Source organism: Apodemus sylvaticus, chromosome 22 (genome assembly GCF_947179515.1).
Source record: "Apodemus sylvaticus chromosome 22, mApoSyl1.1, whole genome shotgun sequence".
NCBI lineage: Eukaryota > Metazoa > Chordata > Mammalia > Rodentia > Muridae > Apodemus > Apodemus sylvaticus.
The window spans coordinates 56,117,803-56,142,622 of record NC_067493.1 but is presented as its reverse complement, the minus strand read 5'-3'; the positions used below and the strand labels follow the sequence as shown (position 1 = coordinate 56,142,622).

The 24,820-nt window shown below is 51.0% G+C and overlaps 1 protein-coding gene across 2 annotated transcripts in view; it reads right to left on the bottom strand.

Moving 5' to 3' along the window:
* Positions 1-23,104, bottom strand: part of Grk3 (G protein-coupled receptor kinase 3) — a 101,407-nt gene extending 78,303 nt beyond the window's left edge. Inside the window, exon 1 of one of the 2 annotated variants that reach the window (XM_052168950.1) lies at positions 22,858-23,104. In XM_052168950.1, the coding sequence (XP_052024910.1) occupies positions 22,858-22,970 (113 nt within the window). In that variant the 5' untranslated portion in view covers positions 22,971-23,104. The remainder of the gene's footprint in view (positions 1-22,857) is intronic. The other variant, XM_052168951.1, reaches the window with a different exon arrangement.
* Between the last annotated feature and the right edge of the window lie 1,716 nt (positions 23,105-24,820).

Sequence of the window (24,820 nt, the reverse complement as noted above, 5' to 3'; positions counted from 1 at the left end):
TGTACTCAGGACCCTTATCATCTATTTTTACTGCTGCTATGTCAAGGTTCTCCTGGGGGAGATGATCACTGAGGGCTTGTCTGGATCAGGTCGGCCCCTGGAAAGGGGGGTAATCATCTTGATTATGTTAACTGACTCAGGAAGACCCAGCCGCAGTGTGAAAGCACACAGAATTTGTCCTTGCCGTTCTTGTCATTCTTGTCAGTGGAGCCACAGCTGCTCCAGTATCCTGCTGCCTTGACTACTCTGCAGGAAGGCTGTAACCCAGACTTAAAAGAGTTAAACCTTTCTTCCCAGAGTTGCTTTTGTGGAGTATTTCCTCACAGCAACTAGAAAGAAAACCATGACCGCCATTGAAATAGTTTCTTGAAGTTCAGAGTTTTTCTTGAAATCGCCTGATGTCTTTGAAGGGCATTAATCTTTGAAACTTGACTGAACTCAACTTGTCGATACTTTTCTACACTGTATCAAGATTCTGGTGTGGAAAACAAAAAACAAAAAATCAAACAAACAAACAACAAAGAAAAACCTGCCTAATCTTAGGCCCCAACCTGCCCTACCAGGTTTTTCTTCTAGAAAGTCACCTTCAGCTCCTACATGCAATCTTAAGACACTTGGATCCCTCGGGGTCTGCCTGATGGAGTTTCCTTGACTTCTCCACCTGCAGAGTCCACTTATACACTATTAGTGTGAACACCTGTGCTCTCCCTTGACCACCATGGCCTTCAGCCCTCGACCGACCACTGGGACGTAAGAACTGTCCCAGACTCTGGGTTCCTCCTTCACTTCAATCGGGTCCTCCCTGGATCTCAGCCACAGCCTTTCACATTGGATGGAGAGAAAGAAAAACACCATATTCCTCCCTCCCCCAACAAACTAGTGATGAACTTTTCAAACAGGGCAGGTTTAAAAGTTCCCAGTCAGAAACTGTCTCAAGGAAGGGACAGAGCTCAACAAGGCATGGACTGTGTGCTGATTGGCTGCCTTCGGGAGACAGAATCTTTTCTTCTTTTTGAGGAACTAAGGAGTCTGATTCAGTGTCTCACGTGCTATGACTGGCTCACGGACCATCCTGACACCTTCCAGAGAGACTGTTCAGGAATGTTCTAGACGCCGACCACAGTAAGTACCAGCCTAGCCCGGATTCCGTTCGACTCTCAATTCTTGCCTCACCTGCCGTGCTGAGACTTTGGAATCTGCCTTCCTATAAGGTTGGTGAGAGGCTCGGAGTCTGATTCACTTAAACATAGGAGTTTTCAACGCGATTCAATTATCTTTTATTTAAGGCTCCCATTTCCTCTCTAACCACTAGAAAACCATTCTACGCTTATGTCCTCATTTCCTGCTCGTATCTTCAATATTTCTCATGTTTAATTGCTGGCTCAGAGAAAGCGGCTTGCAGTCCTCCAACACCGCACAGAAAATAATTTGAGATGCGCTGTAGACTTAACTAAGGTGCATCATAGACTTAAAATACAGAAGCATAGAAAGTCTCAAAGAAAACTACAGAAAGTCTTTACCACCCCCACCCCATCCCCCCACCCCACCCCACCCCCACCCTCACCCCCCACCCCACCCCCATCCCCCTACCCCACACCCAGGGATTAAACAAAGACATCTGTCATGGGAGAAACACACAGGGCTGGTGGGATAGCTCAGTCGCTAAACTACGTGATGACATGAACTCAGATTTCCAGGACCCCTGTAGCATCCAGGCCAGCAACACAACGATAGCCTTAGCCCTGAGGGGCAGCAGAGACAGACAGACAGACAGACCCCTGGAAGCTGCCATTGAGACCCAGTACTGAAACATGAAATAGAAACTAGTCCAGGCTGACTGTCAGCATTGACTCTGACCTCCACACAACCCACGGGAGCACAGACAAGGAGCCTCACAGGAAAAGTGAGCCATGGACATCAAAACTTCCCTTTCGCCATTGGAACTCGAGGGTGAAGGATGTGCCCCAACCTGAGGCAACAGGTGGCAGATAGATCGCCAACGACTGAAGCCTGAGTCCAACATGAAGGTGGCTCCTTACAACTCAAGAATGAGAAATCACCAAGCAAGGGCTGCAGATGGGAGTGTGAAGGACACCTGCCCATCTGGGTGAGGGCCCAAGTTCCCACAGGGTGGCTCGCCACTGTAACTTCAGTCTCAGGGGACCCGCCACCGTCTTCTGGCCTCAGAGGGCACCAGGCATGTACCATGATGCACACGCGCGTGCACACACACAGACAGACAACCCCTTACCCACACATAAAACTTAAAGAGACCGCCAATCTAAAAACTTATGAGGCAGAGGCAGAAGGATCTGAAATTCAAGGACATCCTCAGCTATGTAGAAAGTTGAGGGCCAGCCTGGGCTACATGGGACCCTGTCTCAGAAAAACAAAACAAAAAAATCAACCTGATATAAATGAGCAAGCATGCAAATGAGTGGATGTTCCCTCAGAAGAAATTTAACGATTTAAAGGGATTAAAATAACTGTGACTCCACCACACCCTGTCAGAGTAGCTGGTCTGAGGAAAGACCAAATCCTGCATCCGCGAATGCAGAACAACCACGGGGAAATGGAACGGGCACAGCAAAGAGCTTGGCAGCTCCTTGAAGTTCAACAGCTTCAAGACTCAACTTCTGTGAGACCCCTATTCAGTTCCCGGGCATGCATCCCAGAAATGTGCATGCATACAACCAAATACAAGTTGACATGTGACTGACTGGTAATTCCTGCCTTAACCACAATGGCTAAAGCCCGGAAATAATACACATTTCCACAAGAGCTGCTAAGGCACGCAACCAATGGAATATTACTTGGCAATAAAAAGGCTGAACGAGGCAGAGGCAGGTGGATCTCTGTGAGTTCAAGGCCAGCCTGCTCTATATAGTGAATCTGAGGCTATCCAGAGTCAGTGTCTCAAAACAGGGTGTCAGAGGGAAATGAACTATCAGTTTGTGTACTAGACAGCATAGATAGGTCCTAAAATGATTGCATTGAGTTAAAGAAGTGAAGTTCTCGATCTCCCACAAGACAGTGTATGCTCCTTGACTACAGAGAGCAGAGCCAAGCTCTGAGGAGGAAGATGCATACATATGTGTGCAGCATTACCTAGTATGCATCATTATACATGGATTTGTATGTTTAACTGGGCAGAATCATACTTATCAGGCTTTCTTATAGTCCACTGTATGTCTGTCTGTCTGCCTTACTCCATTTTTTAATGTTTAAAAATTTCACATGTATGGGCGTTTTGCCTGCTTGTGCCTCTGTGCAACGTGTGTGTGTGTGTGTGTGGTGTACATAAGTGTATGTGCACATATGTGTATGCATGTGTGTATGTATATGTATGTGTGTGATGTGTGTATGCATGTGTGTACATATGTGTACATGCATGTTTACTTGTGTGTGTGTGTGTGTGTGTGTGTGTGTGTATGAATGTGTGTGCCTGGTGCCAGAAGAGGCCAGAAAAGGACATCAGATGCCCCGGACTGGAGTTACAGGCAGCTGTGAACAGTCATGGGGGAATTGAACTGATTATGAATACTTTGTCCCCTGGTGGAACTGTTTGGGAAAGACTAGGAGGTGGAGCCTTGTTGGAGGAGGTGTGTCACTGGGGCTGGCAGGCCATTCCCAGTCTGTTCTCTACCTCCTGTTTGTGAAGCAGATGTGAGCTCTCAGCCACTGCTCCAGCGCCATGCCTGCCCTCCTGCTGCCATGCTCCCTCCATGATGGTCCATGATGCTCCCTCCATGATGGTCCATGATGCTCCCTCCATGATGGTCCATGATGCTCCCTCCATGAGGGTCCATGATGCTCCCTCCATGAGGGTCCATGATGCTCCCTCCATGAGGGTCCATGATGCTCCCTCCATGAGGGTCACGGGCCCTTATTGCTCTGGGTATTATAGGATAACCACAGCACATGCAAACCCTTCCTTCTACAAGTTGCCCCTGTCACGGTGTTTTACCTCAGCAACAGCTAAGACACCGGTACACCCTGGGGGCAGAAAATGAGGAACCTGATTTCTGAAACAAAATAACTTAAGAGGGAGCAGCAGCAGCAGACCCAGGGGTCAGGATGACCCAGCAGATACACAGCCGTAACTGGAATGCAGGTTAAGGAGGAAGTTTTTGATGTTAAAATACTGCCAGCTGTACTGTCTCAGATCTCAGCACTCAGGGGCTGAGGCAGGAGGCTCTCGAGTGTGCAGTCAGCCTGGGCTACATAGGGAGACTTTGGCAGAAGGAGAGGAAGGAAGAGTGACTTGACTGAACATCTGAAGCAATTTGTATCTGAAGAGAGTTACGAGCTCTCTTGTATATAATGGCAGAGAGAGCTAGAGGTGAGACAATATGTCTGCCTGGATATGTTTCTCAATAACCCAAGAGAAACGGGAGGTGGAGGGAGATGGAAATGGCCGGGTGCTGCCAGCAGACAGATGAGGCCAGGGTAGGGGTGACAGCGTTCACATGACACGAATCAGGCTATACAACAGATTCTGATTGGAGTCTAGTGGGTTCCTTGAAATTTAATGGCAGCTGGGTAGAGAGACAGCAGCACTGCCCATTAGGGCAGGACAGTCAGCTCCATGGATAAAATGTCTCTACTGCTAACGCAGGCAAAGGGGGTGGCAAGATGGCTCAGCTGGTAAAGGTGATTGCTGCCAAGCCTGACAACCTAAGTTCAATACCCAGGACCCACATGGTGAAAGTAGATCCAAGCTGTCCTCTGACTTCAATGCACACACACACACAAAACACAACTAATTAATTGAAGGACCAGCCATCTGATCTCTCTGGACCACAGGGAGAGAGGCAAGTCCCAGTGCCTGTTGGCAAAGACTTAATGGCTGATTTAACTGTGCTGCTTCCACAGTTAAAATCCACCAAGTTCCGCCCAAGGTCTGGCTGTTTTGTTATGGTGCATAAATATTTTACCCAGTAGGCATCACATTCCGGTAAAAGTCTCGTTGCACAGGAAGCAGGTGGGGAGACCAGGCCAGCTGCTGCCTGCACGCAAGTCCTCTGCAAGCCACGCACACCCGGACTGCAGTGGCCGACATTCATCGGGGCCATAAACCGCACGCCAGCTTCTTTAAGAAAAACGAAACGACTCCGCAGTCACTTCAAACTTTAAGCCCTTCAAAACGAAACCGCAGGATTTTGGCATCCTGTTTTTTAATGTACAGTTGCTGGAGATTTTCCACAAACAACTCATTAGGCGAACAACCCAGAAGGAAATACCCAAAGTCACCATGGAAACTTGGTTCCACTGTTTAAAGTCACCAGACCACACAGGCTGCTCAGTGTGTCACCATGCAGATGAGGGACAGCTCCTCCCTGGTCTCCTCTATGCCCCTGCTCCTCCCTGGTCCCCTGCATCCCCAGATCCTCCCTGGTCTCCTGCATCCCCATGCTCCTCCCTGATCTCCTTCATCCCCCAGCTCCTCCCTGGTCTCCTCCACCCCCCAGCTTCTCTCTGTTCTCTTCCATCCCCAGCTCTTTCCTGGTCTCCTTCATCCCCCAGCTCCTCCCTGCTCTCCTCCATCCCTCTGCTCCTCAGCACTGAATTTTACATAAAAATCCCACAGCCTTGCACAATCCAGCACCCACAGCCATTTGTCCCTGAGAACAGACCAGCAAAGCTCTGTGACTTCACAGCTCCTCTTGGTACTCCAACAAGATCTGGACAGTCAATGCCAAGTCGTGTGTGTGTGTGTGTGTGTGTGTGTGTGTGTGTGTTGCAAATATATGCCCTCATTTGAGCATGTGGAGGATCAAGGTCTCTGGATTTCTTCCTCTTGCATTTATTGTATGTATGTATGTATGTATGTATGTATGTATGTATGTATTTTTATTTATGTGGCCCTAGCAGGCTCAGAACCCAGAGAGACCCACCAGCCTCTGCTTCCCAAGCACTAAAGGATGTGTACCGCGTGCCCACAGCCCACACACGCCCCACCTCTTCTCAAACAGAGCCTCTCCTGAGCTTGGAGCTCGCAAATTCTGTGAGGCTAGCTGGTCAGCCACCCACGGGTGTCCTCCTGCCTCCATCCCCTGCCCCGGATGACAGACAGGAACCACCAGACACCTGAGAGTTGAAAACTCCGGGTCTCCTGGTTGTACTACGAGCTCCTGGAAGCTGAGTCTCCCCAGCCCCCTCCTTCTAAACACACCTGCATTTCACTAGAAATTAAAGAAAAGCCCCACATGTGATTAACCCTGAACAGACTACAGCTGAAAGGCGAGCGGCGCCTGAGGCCGTCCATTCATCACGAGTCCATCAGAGCAAGGCTTTAAACTCGGTTCAAGAGTCGATTTTACACACACAACTCCCGACTCATGAGCCGCTTTACCATTGGCTACTAGGACACATCACCTCAGAGGAGAGACGGGAAGAACCTGGAAGACTCCAGGACCCTGGCTCATTAGTAGAGACATTTCTAAAGAGGTCCCAAGTCCTACCCATCCCTGCACAAGTCGCCCACAGACTTTGCCACACCCACACCCAAGCCACACCCCAGACATGCCACACCCACACCCCAACCTCTCCCAGGCATGCCCACCCACACCCAAGCCACGCCCCAGACATACCAACCCATGCCCCAACATCTCCCCACCCACACCCAAGCTACACTCAAGTTATGCCCTAGCCAGTCTCTATCTCTGTCTCACACACACACACACACACACACACACACACACACACACACGCACGCACACACACGCACGCACACGCCCACCCACAACCCAGCCACGCCCCGTCATGTCCAAGCCATACCCAAGCCACGCCCCAGACTCCCCCCACCCACACTCAAGCCACTCCCAAGCATGCTCCAGCCTCATCCCAGGCACAGCAAGCTCTACCCAGCCACACTGGTCCACACTACTGTTAAAGATCACTCCATCTCCTGCCTTTTTATTCCGAGCCTTTTCCCGCTTCACATGGGAGCCTCCAACTCAAACCCCAAGATCCCTGTCGGAGTCTTCAGAACCACGAGGCCTTTAAGGACCTCCCAGGCCTCGCCCACCGGCTTCTCTGCCTCTCACGTCACTGTGGATCTCTGACGACCAGAAGCCACCATTCTGACATGGAATCTCATCTTCTGTCACTATGAACGTACTCATGTGTCACCATGGAATGTCTCCAAAAGAAGGAGTGAGGAACTATCGCTTTTCTAAATCCACGACTACATCGGAAAAAAACTCATGTCAGTTCGTGTTTACTTAGGATGCCATTCGAGCTGGAAGCAGTCTTTCCTTAAGGATACAGGAAAGGAGGCCTTTCCCGAGTCTGCCCTCTCCGCCCACCAGAATGTCTTCTACATTCAGATACTGCATACAGTGTAACTGCAGAGAGGGAGGTTCATTGACCGTCCCCCACAGCGAGTGTCCCCATTTACCGTTCGCGGATTTGTTTGTTTGTTTGGTTTTTACTGCTCTTTTTTTTTTTTTCTTTCCCTTCGCAGGTTTTGATTCTCCCCTCTGAATGTGTCAAGATAACCCAGGGTTCCCAGGGGTGCCACTGGATTGCCCCTTGTCTAACACCCTACCTCCCTGGAAGTCTGCATAGCTCGCCCTAAGGGAGCCCAGATAAACAACTCTCTGACAGATTAAAGCCAGGAAGAGTGTATGGCGCTTGAGATCTGAACCCTGAAAGTCCCCTGATTGGCCAAGGCAGCTTGTGAGCCCCTGGATCCAGGACCCTTGATTCTAAGGACACCGTTCCTCACCTGAACAGAGAAGAATCCAGCCAGCCTGTGGGCTACACACTACCAAGTTCTCATCATCTGAAACAAGCTCCACCAAGTCCCTTCCTTAAAAGGAAATTGGCTTGCCCTGGGCTCCTCCCTCACCCCTACCTGAGCTCCGTCATTGGCTGGTGTCTGGCCTGGGGTGAAATCCCACAGGAAGGGCACGGAGGACAACAGAGACAGCGCAGCCATGAGCAGCAGACCTGGTCAGTCACTGGCTTCTCATCTTTGCTAACCCTGGGATCTAAACTCCTCAGGGGCTGATGGGACCACTCGGTAGACAAAGAGAAGCCTCCTGTCTCTTGGCACTCAGGCAAAATGCCAGGCACCAGGGCACGCGACCGTAATCCCAGCCCTGGAGAGGAGAAGGTAAAGGATCTCTGGTGCTCCACAGACACTCAGATCAACCTAATCAGGGCGCCCAGGGAGAGACTCTGCCCAAAAATGAGGTGGAGAAGTTGAAGGAGACAAGCAACACTGAATTCTGACCTCCACAGGTATGTACACACACATGCACATACTCTCCCACACCTGTGCACACACACACATGGGTGTACACATGCACACCCAGGCACACGAGCTCATGTGCACATGCACATCCATGCACACAACACACATCCACATGCACACTCATGCCTACAAATGCACACACCACACCCACATGCACACACATGCACACAACACACATTCATGCATAATTCTGCACAGGACCACACCCACATTCACACCTACATGCACACTCATGCACACAATCTTGAACACACACGCACATCCACATGCACACTCATGCACGGGAGCACACACACATGTGCACACAGACGTACATCCTGAGCCTCTCCAGGATGTAATTTGAGTCTTTGCTACCAGAGCTTACACCCTGCCCAACAGCACTGACCTCCAACAAACCCCAGAGAGCACCCAGTTTCCCTTTATCTCCGTTTCTCAGACAATCAACACCGGCAATGCAATGCGAGCCGCCAACTGTGACATCCTGTACTGGTGTGGAGCCTTCAAAGTTACTTTTCAAAACAAACAAGCCTCCCAGGATCCGCACCCCCAAGACTCCAGGCTTCTAACGTGCCCCGCCTTTCCCTGAGTCCCACAGTTTCTAGCTTCCTATCTCCTTTGTCACACCAACATACGCCTGGGCCCCTCGGCTGGTGTGTTTCTCATGTAAGGTTCCCCAGAAATGTCTAGAGAGATGGATTCTCACAGCTCAAGGAAAGCTATTGAGCCCAATGTATCCAAATCTGCAGTTTAAAAATAATGTCATCTCCTAGAGCTTTGGTTCTCAACCTTCCTCGCATTGCGGCCCTTTAACACAGTTCCTCGTGTTGTAGTGACCCCCAACCATAAAGGTATTTCTGTTGCGAAACCATAACTGTAGTTTCGCTAGTTGTGGATTATAATGTAAATATGTGAGTTTTCTTGTGGCCTTAGGGATCCCTGTGAGAGGGTCGGTCATTCAACCCCCACAGCTTAAGAACCACTGTTCTGGGATGTGGTTTTTGCACATACAAAGAAACAACATACAAGGAGTTTTGGATGTCATAATCATACAGAGCCCAGCCTCGAACACTGCTGTCTTAGAGTTCACTGCTTTGGATATCAGCCCTATCATAGATAGGATATCAAACTCTCTCTCTCTCTTTGCAGGGATTGAACCCAGAACCTAGGGCATGTTACACAAGTCCTCTCTCGCTGAGCTATCTCCTCAGCACCCCCTCTTCTCTCTCTCTCTCTCTCTCTCTCTCTCTCTCTCTCTCTCTCTCTCTCTCTCTCTCTTTTTAATGAGACAGGATCTCACTGTGTTGCCCACTCTGAACTTACTCTGTCAACCCAGCAGGCCTTCGTCCTGTGAGCCTCCTGCCTCAGCCCCAAAGGTAGCTGGTATTACACGCCTGTGCCAACCTGCCTTGCTCCATACATTCATGCTCTCCCTGGGAGGAAGAGGTATAGACAGTTCATTCAGCTGCCGTTCATGCATTTGCACAAAGACAGCCCTGGGCTGATGCTTCCTGCCCAGCAGAGCTTCATCTACAGAGGAGGCATGGAGCACTCAGGAGGCATGGAGCACTCAGCCCGAACATGGGGTGCACACATTCTCACACTGTGCAGGACTACAGAAGCTGAGGGGTACCCCATAAGGACAAAGAGAACAAACAGGGCCCAAAGGTGCTGGCTTATAGGCAGGGGAACACAGAAAATAAACACACACACACACACACACACACAGTCATTTTTCTTTGAATATAGGAAAACAGCAAGCCACAGTGAGACTCGCTTGCCTGCACGGCCATGTGCAGGCCCCTGAGTGCCAGGCACAGCACCGGGGCTAATGTGTCTGTCAGGGGAAGAAGCACCTCCCTCCTGTGAGGAGAAACTGGCCAGCAGACAGTCACTCCCTGAGAGAAAAGGCCTACTCCTCAGCACGGGCTGCCTGCTGTCTCCTCCTGAAGCAATGTCATTCCGTAAGTATGTAGCAAAAAAGTAACAAGTTAAGCTAACCCATTAGAGGATGGTTACCGAATGCACCCCTAATCTGAAGACCTGGAATTCAAAATGCTCCAAATCTAAAAGCTTTGTCTGTTTTGGGGTTTTTTTGTTTGTTTTTGTTTTTGTTTTGTTTTGTTTTTTATTTTGCTTTGTTTTTAGTGTATGAGTGTGTGTGTGTGGGGGGGGGGGTATTTGTTTTAATACAGGCTTCACTAAAAATGTCCTTTGGGACCATGTGTGGGAGGTGTCTGTGACATAGTTTCCTCTCTGACTAGACTCAGGTCCTCTGATAAAATACCTCCTCATGTACCTTCAAACATTCCAAATCTTTTTTTAAAAAAATCCTCTGATGCATCCACCTCTCCTAAGGGCGCTTGGGTCTTTCAGGCTGGAGTATGGCAAACTGAGTCACATGAGAGCTTCAGCTTGGGGTCTTCATACCCCTCAGTCTCCCTGACACAGTCTGTAGGTTCAGGGTTGGTTTAGGAGAGCCCTGTTTCCCCCCCATCCCCCCGGCCCACAGAGATACATTCCTTTGAACTCTAATACAGTGCTTCCATGAAGAGTTTATAATTAAATGCTCTAGAACTCATTTTTGCATGAAATGTAGGATTGCAATTTGACATAATAGTGCCTGTCAGAGACCACCAGTCCCTCACAGCTCAGAGCTACTTGCTCATAAATCAAATCCACAGACGGGGACGGGACTCCACCACATGCCTTATTTTTCAATATCCTATTGGTTCTTGGCCTCTTCTCTCTTCTGGGTCAGCAAGTCTCCACTTACAGAGCACCTTTAGGCCAGTGGTTCTCAAATTGTGGGTCGAAACCCCTTTGGGGGTCATACGACCCTTTCACAAGGGCTGCATATCAGATATCCTATTTATCAGATATTTATGTTATACTTCATGACAGTAGCAAAATTATAGTTATGAACTGGCAAGGAAGATAACTTTATGAGGAGCTGTGTTAAAGGGCCGCAGCACTCAGTAGGATGAGAACCACTGCTTTACTGTCTTGATCACTGATTTTGTTCACAGGAGGGACCCAAAGGAAACCCAAGGTTTGGGTGGGAAACCCAAGACTGTGTTCTCTGTGGACAGATGCTCTCTGCCACCGATGAGGTCCCAGTCCGTGTTTTCTGGAATGCACGCACTCTCTGGAGGCTGGATGGAAATCTGCACTGTGCTGCACCTTCTCTAGAAACTCTGCAGCTCTCTCCCATGTAGATGCTCTAACGAAGCTTTGCTTCTCCTCACACTGGTCTATTTGGAGACGCATACATCGCTGTGAAATGTTAGGGGTAGAGGAGGGTTGTGCGCATGTCAGGGTGTGCATGTGGAGGTCAGGGGACAACGTGTGGAAGCTGGTTCTCTCCCTCCACCATGTGGGTCCTGGGGATCAAACTCAGCTTACCAGGCCTAGCCACAAGCACCTGCTGAGCCAGCTCGCAGGCCCTCCCTCAAGGAATTTTAAAATAGAAAGTTGTTGTGGGGATCGTATTAGGAAGCCATGTGGGTGACAGCGTGGTTAAAGTATAGTTCATCTGAACTAGCAAGCCTCTTCCACCCTTCCCCTCAGGTTTTATCTGCAACACCTCGACTCTAGATCCTGAGGAGGCTCAGTGAAGTTCTTTACCCTAGGAAGTTACAGGGCACTGTGCATCTGCATGACGCTGTCATAGTCAAGGTACGTGACAACGGAGGCCCTCCACCCTGCAAGAGCACAGCTAGCACCTTCATTCCTCCCCATCACCACAACAATTCCCAAACCAGAGCTGGGGATGTACCTCAGGGCACAGGTTGCTTACCCAGCCTGCAACAAACCCTGCCCCAAGTTCTGGGCCCAGCTCTGCCTAAATAGGGCATGGCGGTGCATTCTGTAACCCTGGCGCTCTAGGGTCAGAAGGCAGGCTATCAGACATTCCAGGTTATCCTTGGCTCCAAAGTGAGTTTGAAAACAGCCTGTGTTATCTGAGATCCTGTCTATAGTGATGATGATGATGATGATGATGATTTATTGTTTAGCAGCAGCAGCCAGCAAGCATGGAGTTTAAGGACACATAGGGCACATCTTAAGCAGTCACCAGGACTTAGAGCTCCTTTATCTCCCTCACTTCCTCCATCTTTAAAGTATTTTAAAGCAAATCTCCAGCAGCAGGTCCCTGACCCCGTACTACTCTGTGTTTCTCAAAACTCTGAGTGTCTCCTCAGATGGTCGCAATGTCCTCTGCCCCATCCCCTCCATCCCAGAATTGTGACTCCTGAAGATGTATACACAGCCTGCTCTCTCCCCAGACGCTAGGGCCACGCGAGGACCAACCTTCCCGTGGCTACTGGGCTCCACCTGTCAATTCCGTTTCATCAGATTGTCACACACAGCTGTGGCTCTGCCCTGACCCAGGGCAGCCAACAGTTAAGGAGTAATTTTAAATTTAAGTCTATGACTCAACAGAAGCCAGCGGGTCTTGGGTCGCAAGTGCACGCACGTACAAGGGGAAGTGAGACGTCAAACAGTCATGGTGGTCCCTTGGGTAAGAACAGGTCTATACCTCAGATCCAACTTGTTTTGGGAAAACGGGGAGCACTGCGGAGCCACGGTCTCCTTACGTCTTTCTAAATGGACTCTGCCAGCATGCACCTGTCCCGGACAGACGGGAGAGGATACCAGAAGCCAAGCACTGAGCTTGAAGTAGCAGCAGTGCGGAGACTCCAAAGTGAGCAGCCCTGGCTCTGGGCTGCGTGTTCTGCGGCAGCCATCGGGGAAGCCTATAGCACAGAGACCCAGGCGGGCATCTGTTCTCACGTGGATATAAGCCAGCCAGGCAGCCACTGATTAGATCCTGGATATGTCAGTCAGAGTGGAAGGAACAGAGGCAGCAAAGTCACTGGCCAAGACACCTGCCAGTCATGCGGTGTCCCACCTGAGCCACCACTCAGCCCTAACTGAACTGGGCCACTCCTGCGCTGAGCGGATTACAGAGCTGTATGCATACTTCAGTGTACAAGGAACCAGAGCTCTCCCCCATGAAAGCCAAGGCAGGCTGGAGAGCCACCATGCCTGGAGGCTGTGTTTGAAGAACCACAGAGAGACTGAAGGAACCTAGCGTTCAGACTGTACTACAGGACAGCCTCATGACACTACTACACACATTCCAACGGTGTCAGAGATGTCTGACCCGGCTGGCCACTTCTCAAGAGCACCTCAAATAAAGAGTGGGGCTCTCTGAGTTTGCACAGTCTGCTCAGTCTAAGGGAGAGCGGAGGAACTTACTACGGAAGCCTACAGCTTCATACCATGAGGGAAGGAAGGCACAGCATCGAGAGCGTTGAGGGCCCCAGATCTCACCAGAGGGAGAGTGCCAGGAGATGCTTACATAAACCAACTCTTTCCACTCATCTGAGGAGATGGGCCAATACCGTGTACACTTCATGTCCTACTGACTGGATTCACTTACTCTCTGGTCCGGGGGCCTTTATAAGAAATAGAGGTTTTGGAGGGCTTGGGAGATGGCTCAGACAGAAGTGCTTGCTTGCCTTGGAAGCACAATGACAGGAGTTTGATCCCCAAACTGGAGAGGCAGACCTGGGTGGGTAGGGGTGGTGGAAATCCCTGCCACTGGCTCGCTGGCCAGCCCAGTCTCATTGGTGAGTTCTGGACCAGACTTCATCTCAATATACCTAGGTGGGCGGCTTCTGAGGGATAAGACCCTTGACAAACCTCAGGCCTTCACACACACACACACACACACACACACACACACACACGGTTCCATGCGCACCCACACAACGCTTGCGTGTGTGACACAGCACACAATACAACACAACACACGCCATGAGTGTACTGGAACATGGGGAGGCAACACCGCTGGGGAGCAGCACTTGGGATTGATGTTCCGGGAAACCAGTGCTGACTGGACCTGTCAGTCACCAGCAAGCCCCTCAGGCACGCGCAGAAGGGTTTTCCTCCTCTCTTCCTTCCCCTTTTTTTGTGCAGGGCCTCACACAAGGCAAGAGCTTGGCCCTGCCACCACACCCTCCAGCTCCCACACTTCACAAAGAGGACAGCACTGGAATATCACGGCGTCCGACACCTTTGAAGCTAAAAGACAGTCTTCGGTACTGAGCGGCCCCATGAAGGTTGATTTGTACGGTAACTTTTAGTACAAAATTTAGCTTAAATCCCTGTCAATAGCCATGCAGATACAGAACCCTCCATGAGAAGATCAGGAACTACAGCAGGTCTTCTTGTTAATCGACATGAAATATAGACACACACACACACACCGACTGGCAATCACACAGCAGCAGTCACCAGAGTCTGTTGCTTGGGAATACGGCTCAGAAGACTTGCTGGGAAGGAGGGAGAGCCTCCCAGCTCTGCTAGCAGCTAATGGGTGAGGTCCCGTTCACACCCAGCTCTGGAGAGAACACAACTTGACCACTAGGGTTAAGAGAGTGGTGCTCTCCCTGCCTAATGGGATTGGTGTTTCTGAGTCCCTGAAAAATCTCCTCTTAAATCCCTCACAAGGCAAGGTGGCTTTCAACACAATTAATGTCCTCCTTCTTCCTAATCCCGGCTCACAACTGCAGGGTTCCACCCTGCCCGGCACCCACTCAGCACTCAGCACCCCAAGGCTTCAATATGTACGTATAAACCCACACCTCACTCTGCACCCTGACTCAAACCCTGGTCAGAAAACTGCCAGGAGATTTTTAAACCATTCACGGGGCCGAAGTCTCTTCCTAAGATGGAACTTAGGAGTAAGCTGACCACATACAATTTCAACACTTGAGACACTAACGCCTAAACTAATTGTGATGGTTTTCCACACATCTCTCTGATTTCTTCGTGATCGGTAAGTCTGAGCCCTTACTGATCAGGGCCACTCCTGCGCTGAGCGGATTACAGAGCTGTGTGCACACTTCAGTGTACAAGGCACCAGAGCTCTCCCCCATGAAAACCAAGGCAGGCTGGAGAGCCACCGTGCGTGGAGGCTGTGTTTGGAGAACCACAGAGGGACTGAAGGAACCTAGCGTTCAGACTGTACTACAGGACAGTGTCATGATATTACACACATTCCAACAGTGTCAGAGATGTGTGACCGGGCTGGCCACTTCCCAAGAGCTCCCAAATGAAGGGTGGGGCTCTCTGAGTTTGCAGTCTGCTCAAAGGGAGAGCGGAGGGACTTACTACAGAAGCCTGCAGCCTCATACCATGAGGGAAGGAAGGCACAGTATCAAGAACCTGTGAAGACCTCCCCAGATCTCACCAGAGGGAGGGGAAGCAGGGAGAAAGAGAAAGGATGGAAAGAGAGGAGGGTCCGCTGTGTAGAAAGGTCTAAACACACGAGGCCACAATAGGCGGCTCAAAGAAGAAAGTGGAGGACACGTCAGGGGTGTGAACCTAGTTCTGTTTCTAAGGCTCAACAATGGCTCTTCCCTGGCCCTGCCAGTCACCCCCAACTGTCCATGGTTCCACCTCCACCTCCTCCCCCAGGCAGCCTGGCGCCAGGGCCTCCACTGCAGCACATCTACTGCTGTCTAGTTTGACTCTCTATGTCTCTGTCTCTCTGTCTCTCTATCTCTGTCTCTGTCTCTCTGTGTCTCTGTCTCTCTCTCTGTCTCTCTCTCTGTCTCTCTCTCTCTGTCTCTCTCTCTCTCTCTTGTTCCCTCCTTTTTGAGCTAGGCTCTCACTTAGCCCAGGTTAGCCCCTAATTCACTATGTAGCCAAAGATGAACTTGACAAACCCCTGACCCTCTGCCTCCACCTCCCCGTACCAAGACTACAGATGTGTGCACCAAACTTTGTTTACCAGCTGCTGGGGAATCAAACTGGAGGATCTCGGGCATGCTGGGCAAATGCTCTGCCAACTGATGTCCACTCCCAGCCACTGCTGTGCTTCTGTGAAAGCGTGTGTGTACTGGCTGGTTTTGTGTCAACTTGACACAGGCTGGAGTTATCACAGAGAAAGGAGCTTCAGTTGAGGAAGTGCCTCCAGGAGATCCAGCTGTGGGGCATTTTCTCAATTAGTGATCAACGGGGGAAGGGCCCCTTGTGGGTGGTGCAATCCCTGGGCTGGTGGTCCTGGGTTCTATAAGAAAGCAAGCTGAGCAAGGCAGAGGAAGCAAGCCAGTAAGGAACATCCATGGCCTCTGCATCAGCTCCTGCTTCCTGACCTGCTTGAGTTCCAGTCCTGACTTCCTTTGGTGATGAACAGCGTTGTGGAAGTGTAAGCTCAATAAACCCTTTCCTCACCAACCTGCTTCTTTGTCATGATGTTTGTGCAGGAATACAAACCCTGACTGAGACAGAGTGCTGTTACGCTGCACTGTGCACAGTCCCAGCAACCTGAGAGTAGAGTGGAAAACTGCCTTCTCCTCTCCAGTTCTCTGTGCCTGAGAGCCTTCAGCAGCTCCACCACCACCACCACCACCACCACCACCACCACCACCCTGGAGTTCCACGCAGTACGAATGAGTGAATTAAGATGTTTATGACAAGGGCTTCTGTTGGGACGTGTTTAGGTCAGCAATGAGTATATGTTGTGTTATAGATGGGGCGGGTGGTGGGTGACTGTATGGGCTCTTGGCTCCTGTTCTAGAACCTTCTCTTCTACCACATCCATCAGAGAGAGGAAGAAGGGCACAGGAAGAAGAGAGACCTTGGCGGCAGAGGGCCCTCCTCTCATGCCATTCCTGCCTCTGACACCATGGAAAGAGGAAGCCGTGTGAACAGACCCAAGGCTGCGCCCAAGCTGCCCTTCACCAGGGTATCCGGAAGGCAGGACCCCCCTCCCCGCAGTACCACTCGAAGCATGTATTTAAATATGCGTATGATTTGGCCAAAGCTCAGAGGACCCAAAAGATGAGTTCTAAAATTAGAAGTGACATTTACAGGGTGTGAGGACAGACCCACGGAGTAATCAGAAGGCCTGGGAATTCCAGCTCTGCAGCAACGGTGAGAACAGAGAATGAGATCAGCGAGAGGGAGCCCATGAGAGACTGCAGCATCTGGGGCAGAGGGGACACCCAACCCCACTGGGCACCACTGGCACAGGAATGCATTAGCCGCCAGGAGAAGCCACCTCAACCCTGCACACAGAAGGACCTGAGTCTGGATCCTGAGTACCCCCTTAGAAACCGTGTGTGTGTGTGTGTGTGTGTGTGTGTGTGTGTAACCCTGGGGGCTGGGATGGAGCTGGAGAGAGAAGTAGAACCCTACAATTTACTAGCCAGCCAGTCCCATCAACAGTGGGTCCCAGATTCAGTGAGAGACCCTGTCTCCAAAAATAAGGTGGGAAAGCCAGGCACAGAAGTACTTGCCTTTAATCCCAGCACTTTGGAGGCAGAGGTGGGTGGATCTCTGAGAGTTTGCGGCCAGCCTGTGTACACCACGACTTCCAAACCATTCACACACACACACACACACACACATGTGCAAAAATAAACGTGCCCAGTGTCTTAACAGGGTTGCTATGGCCATGATGATCACCGTGACCAAAAAGCAACTCAGGAGAACAGGGTTTATTTGGCTTATACTTCCATATCACTGTTCATCACCATACATAAGTCAGGCCAGGAATCTGGAGGCAAGAGCTGGTGCAGAGGCCATAGAGGGTGCTATGTACTGGTTTGCTCCCCATGGCTTGCTCCACTTGCTTTCTTATAGAACCCAGGACCACCAGCCTAGGGATGGCTCCATCCTCAATGGGATGGCTCACCCACAACGGGCTGGCCCCACCCACAGTGGGCGGGGCTATCCCCCTCAATCACTAACCAAGAAAACTGCCCACTGGCTTGCCTGCATTCTGATCTTAGGGAGGCTTTTCCTCAACTGAGGCTCCCTCCTTTCTGATGACTACAGCTTGTATCAAGGCGACAGAGACCTAACCAGCACACCGGAGTCTAGTTGCCAGTGTCCACAGACGGATGGAGGGATGAGGAGACAGCCATGCTGGCGGCACGCCATTCCCCACCATTCCCCACCAGCAGTCTACAACCCCCATTCTTCTCTGATAAGCAAAGGTTCTTTGGAATGGTGATTTTATTAAGAATGAAGCTAAATGCATTATCTTTCCATTTTTAACTGTTTTCCTAGCAATGAAGAAGGGAAGAGAAGGGGGATCTTGACCACCACTTCCCGCCACTCCAGCAAGAGTGTATACCACACTGCTCCTCATGGGAAACAGGGCAGCTCCTGCAGACTTACTTAACCCTAATTACCTTCCTCGGAGGCCCCAGAGGAGCTGCTGCTCTCGCGGCCTCTGAAGGACACTCCCGATACCCCAAAGCCACACCAGGATCTCCTGACACGACCTTCCCCCTCCCCCATCTCCTGAATTAAAAAGAACAGAAAGGTTCATCCATTCCCTACAAAGTAAGAAGTGAGGTGGTCTGCTCTCGCGCTCAATCGTGCTGAACGGTGCTGAGCCGCCCAGTGGGTAGAATGGGGAGCATGGCTCCACTCCCCCATCTTGTATCCTTCATCTTGGATCCTGTGTGAGCTTACCTGCCCTCCCCTCTCGGGTCTTCTTGAGCACGGATCCGTCTGTGAAACACGAGAATGCCGTGTACACCTGCGGTTTGGTAACACTTGATGGCGCCCAGACCTGGCAGAGGAGATGTGCCCAGGAATGTTGGTCCCTAAGTCATGATGTAGCAGATATCTTTCCTTTGTCTGGGTTTCTAGGGGTCCCCGGGAGACAAACCTCTGATTGCTTCCAATCTCACTTCTCCCCCTTGGCATCCATCCGCCACCCATCTGCTGACAGAGACTCTCACTGCATCTCCTGCAGCCTTGACACCCCTCCCTGAGTTTTATGCCTGTCTTCATGGGAGTTTGGCAAAGCTTCATGGGGGGGGGGCTGGGGGGGAGGGAGTGTCCAGAGCAAGTGCTTCATCTCTAAGAACAGATCACCGAATCAGGGACTGCCTGTACCCCAAAGAGACACACCGGGCTCTGATTGAAAGTGTCTTACAGTGTTCCACAGGGCAGGTCCTTGTCTCAAATTGATCGCTCCAGAACATCTGTTTCCAAGAACCTCCGCTGGCCGCAAGCAGCCCTTGCCTCTCTAAGTCACTGGCACTAATTAACTTTGACCGGGAATGAGATAATAGTGGGAATGTCAGGACAAATTTCCCTTTCCAGTTTGCCCCCCCCCCGCCCCCTTCTTAGAATGACTCCTGTCAAAAACAAAACACCATCCTCCCAGGCTCTTCAGGTTGGTTTGTTTGCGGTGGCTGCCACCTAGCTGCTTCCCATCCCCCTCAGCCCTCATCCCATTCTTCCACGTCAGACTGTGTGCACAGAACGAAGCCAGGGAATGTCCTAAAGGGAGAATAAGGAAGGCTCTCTCCAGTGACCACAGCGTGAAAGGGCAAATGGCCACACCCTTTCCAGGTCGGTCACAGGAGCGAGCAGCCTGACAATCGGGAGTGGTGAACGGCCTTGCCACTTAAGTGTTGCCAAGCCTGGACAACTCTTCACAAGTTATGAGAAAGCGCTTCACAATCATAATGTGTTCCACAAATACAAAACCAGATAAAGCAAATGATGCCTGCATGGGGTTAAACAGAACAGAGAACACCCACTCTCAAAAACAAGCCTCTAGCCCGGGTCTACTGGCCAAGTCTCTGCTATCATAGGACTCTCTGCACAGGCCGGGTAGTGCGACAGAACATCCCCATAACAGCTTCCGAGAAATGGGTCAACAATGGCTACCAACAATAAACAGGGCAGGGGAGTACCTGAACCCCAATCCCCAGAGCCCACGTAAAGATGGACAAGACAAGTGTTTATAATTTCAGTGTTACCGTTACAGCAAGATGGGAGATAGAGACAGGAGAAATCCAGAAGTGTGTGGGTCAGCTGTCCCATCCATGAACAAGATGTGACTCAGACAAGCGGGGCAGTGTGGACCAATGGCTATGGCTATCCTTTAACCTCTACACATCCTCAGCATGCCCACGGGCCAAGCTGTGTGCTTTCTGCTCCCCCAGTCATTGGCATGCATGATTGACAAGAGCCGACTCCCAGTGGAGATCTTAAAGTTGTCAGTGTCCTCTAAACAGAAAGGGTCTCAGGGGCGAACATGGCCTCATTATCCAACTTCCTTCAGCCACATGTGACGTTGAGTCAACTCAGTAACATTCTGTTTGGGAAAGGTTATTGGAGAAATGGACCCAGTGTGAAGAGTTCTCTTAGCCATCCATGGCAGGACTTAGAAACTAACTCTCTGGGCCTTTACCCATGAGTCAGACCCAATTCAATCAGGACATCTCTTGTCACGATGGCATACAAAGGGCACAGAATATAAACGTCCTGGCTAATAGGGCTGCAAGGGTCACAGCCGCCACCTCCAGTGAGCCCCATTATCAGCTCCATTAGCTCAACAAATGTTTGGGTGAACTAAAGCAGAGATGTGATTTGAACAACTCGTCCGCCTTTGAAGGATTTACACCCATCAGCCTGTTAATTGAATAATGTGTCAACATAACAAAACGTTTGCATCTGGCCTCCTCCCCTCATGCTCGGATGCTTGAGGAAGGGAGGCTGAGCCCCGCAGACCTGTCTCCTTGTAATGAATGAGACACTGTTGTCTGTGGAACACTGGGAAGAGGTAAAGTCACCAGGATAAGGAAGCACAATGAATACTGAGGGCGACCAGATAATTAGTTAGAAATTAAAAAAATTGATAGCAAAAGTCAAGTTAAATTCACACTCCTCTTTGGACAGACACATTCCAAACAATATCTTCAAACAACCAAATCCTCACAAGGAACCCAGAGTGTCTGTGGCTGAGTTGTTGGTTATTGCTTGGGGGCTGAAGCCACCGAGACAAACAGGCAAAGACTAGATTCCTGGAGTGAGGGGAACAGATGGTCTAATTCAAGAGTCTACCTGAAAAACAGCTACAGAATAGCAGTTCTCAAAGGACTCCATCCTAACTTGATTCTCCAATAGACATCCCTCAACCTTAGGATGTCAACACTCACAAGCTCAGCCACACCACATCTCCTTTGAAACAAAGTATCACCAAAGACCAGGTCAAAGCAGAGGGGTATTGTAGAGAGAAGGGAGGGCCTTGGGCACAGGGGTGAGCGCCCAAGAGTGAACACACACAGAGAAGCCCAGCTAGGTTAGAAACACCAGGAAAAAACCGATGATGAGCGGACATTCCTAATTTTAGTAATTTTATATGCTCCCTCTCCCATAAAGCTCCCTGTGAGTTGTGATTTATTGGTTTTATATATAGAAACCATACATAGCTAAGATTCCCTGTCCCTCACAGGGTGGGGGCAGAGGGAAGGGAAGAGAGAATGAAATGCATTTTTTTCATGTCCACCCCCCCCCCCAATAGGGAAAGTTTTCTAGTGAAGTTTGCTTGGTTGTGATTTGGGGAGTCCTGGGTCTGGTCCCTCCCACTTACTGAAGATTTCAATCAAGTCCTGTTTTCAGTGAGTTTCAAATAGGTTAAACTCCAGGAGGGTGTGCACTGTCCAGTCCACCCAAGTCTTCCCTTGTGCCTGGTTTACTCTGCAACACGCCCCCAAAGGCAGCAAAGGGCCAAGGCTTGCAAGGGAAGGCAAGCCAAAAATACCCAGCCAGCACAGCTGTGTGTACAGTGTGACTCTTCCTAGCAAACACCGCACAGGGATTTGATGCTCCCTGGATCACGGGGCTCACAAACACGCTTGGAAAAAATAATCTGACCATCGCTCAGCGTTGAAAGGTTTTCTGAGGGCTATGCATGCTGCTAGGTAGACAGACTGTTCACCTAACATGTGTTAAGCCCTGGGTCCCATCCTCAGGACCTCAAAAAAGTGTAAGAGTAAATGTGTATGTTTTCCGTCACAGGAAGGTGAGTAACATTAGTGCCATATGGGTGTGTCACGCTTGACCATTTGAAAGGGGACACAGCTTTGGTTTAGATCCTTACAGAATTGCATGGTTCAGGAGTGGCTGTAAAGTCCGAGTCAATTTTATGCTCAACTCAGGGAAGCCACACGGGCTAAGCAACTGGCAGTGGAGCCAGTTAAGAAGTGAGCCCACAGCCCCACTCTGGAACACCGCCTGGAACTCCCCGGCACAAGCACGGCTCCAGGAAGCCATCACACCTCAGAAAAATCAATAATAAATCAGTAGTGATATTAAGAGCAACTTGGCAGTGAGTGGCCAGCCTGAGCCGGTGCAGCGGGAGCCTCCAGTCTTGCAAGACCAGACTAGGTTCAAGTGGCTCTCCTGACATCCCTTCTAGAAAGGGCAGGCCGCCAGGGGTCCAAGTTGAGGAAAGTGGCTCAGGTGCTGGTGCTGGTGACAGAACTGAGAACTCACGGTCTATTTCCAGTAGTAGTAAGGGGGCAGAGGACAGGGGCAGTGGTGCTGACAGCCAGCCAGCCCTGCAACCAGCCCGGGACAGCGGGGCAGAGGGGACTGGCGGGCAGACCAGAGAAGAAGAAAGAGGACCAGAGGGGACAGGAGGGAACCGGGAGGGAACTGGAGGGGCAGGAGGTGAGGACGAGGACCCGGAGGGGTCGGGAAGGGACTAGAGAGGGCGGGAAAGGTCCAAAGGGGACTGGATAGGGCAGAGAGGGCCGGAGCCGTACCTGGGCTCCGGCAGGACGACCTTCTTGCTGGCGCGCGCGGCCGGCGCCGCCTTGCTCTTCTCCATGGCCATCAGGTAGCTGACGTCGGCCAGCACGGCCTCCAGGTCCGCCATGGCGGCTCCGCAGCTCCCGCCGCCCCGACGGGGCCACGGCGCGCCCGACGCGCGACCCCGACGCGGACCCCGACGCGCCGCCCCTTCCGCGGCTCCGCGCCCCAGCCCGGCGCGCCCCCAACCGTCCGCGGCCACGCGCTCCTGACCCAGCCTCTCAGGCACCAGGGACTTCCTCTCCCTCCTCCTCTCCCTCTCCCTCCTCCTCTCCTCTCTCTCTTCTCTTTTTCCTCTCTTCCTCGCCCTTAGCTCCGTAAGCACAGTCCAGATGCCCAGTACTGAGTGGACATTCCAATTAACACACTGTCCTGGAGGGGACGCTTCAGGAGGTACCCTGGAGTGCTCCCACCTGCTCTTTCGAGTGATTGCCTAATAGAGGTCAGAGCTACCGCAGGGGGTGTCTCCAGCCATTAGCCCCACCCTAGACCTCCTCTGTGAACCAAGCCAAGAGACACCAGCAGAGAGGAGAAAGTTGCTTGGCTCTAGCCAAGGGGTGAAATGGGGTGAGAGTCACGCCCTGGAGGAGAGCTGTCCCTCAGGGACCCAGCTGATGGAAGCGCTCTAGGTTCAAGGTCATTAACTGGCTTGCACTTAGGTGAAAGGCCTCAGGGTGTGTGTCCAGTGGGGGAGCTTAGGGTATCCTGGCTCCGGCAGGCTCTGTACCAACTCAAGAGCCACAAGAGGAAGTGCCCCCATGAGAGCGCCGAGCCTCCTGGGTTTTCAGGGAAGTGGAAGGGCTGAGGCTCGATTCTGGGCAGTAGGGAGTTTCCAGGGGCCTGGACCTGTTGTGGTGACCTTTTCACTACCCCCCAACCCTGCTGAGGTCACTACTTCATTTCTCTGCGGCTGGGCACATAGGTCCACGTTCAAAACCCATGTGGTACCTGTTAAGGGACGAGGAAATCTGGAGACATCCTAAGCTTGCAGGACCTTTATCTAAATTGTCATACATCACTGTGAACCCCGGATCGTCCGAGGCTGGAGTGAACTTCTGTCCACAGTTGAGAGGGTTTTGGTCACGTTTTGATTAGTTCTCCTGCTGTCCCAGTAGAAGTGGCTTGGGTCTGATGCTAGCTTTTGTCTTCTGTCTATTCTGTTTCCCAATGGACCAGTTTTACCAGACATTTCTCCACCCCACCCCCCAAGGCACAGTATTTGGAGGGACTAGAAAAGGTCTAGGTGGTGTGGTAAGATCCTGGGAAGGAGTTGGGTCTGCCACAGACTGCCAGCATCACCCCTCTAGTGCCCACTGTATAGCGGGACAGAGACACGTTTTCACTCAAAATAGGAACACAGATGACTTGTCCACCCAGTGGCAGAGCGGGGAGGAGTAAGTTCCCCCAACAGCACGCTGCTCCTTTATGTCTGAATCAATATCATTTCTTCCAAAATGTTGGTGTTTTGATTTTTTTTTAAAGTCATCTGGGATTTTCAGATGATCAGATGATACAGTACCCTCCCGCCTCCCCCACTGTTTGTTTGTTTGTTTAAGTCCTTTTTGACCTAGTAAGATATTCTTTGTCTCTATCATGCTCCTTTTCCAAGTTGTGGTATGTAGTAAGTTATGAAGACACCCCACATTCAAACTTCTCGTCTAAGCTAAATGGCAGAGAGACATCAGAGACAAGGTCTCGGCTCTGCGGCTCTGACCTCATGAGTAAGGAGACCGTCCTTTTGAGTAAACAGAGGGGGAGGGCAGCATCTAGAGATGTACCTTGGGCTGGGAAGGGCCAGCCACACAAAAATGAAGAACTGAGTTCAACCGCCAGAACCCACATACAGTGGGGGTGGGGGGAGTGCATGCTTGGAACCCCAGCACCAGGAAGACAAGACAAGGGGAGCCCCGGGGCTCA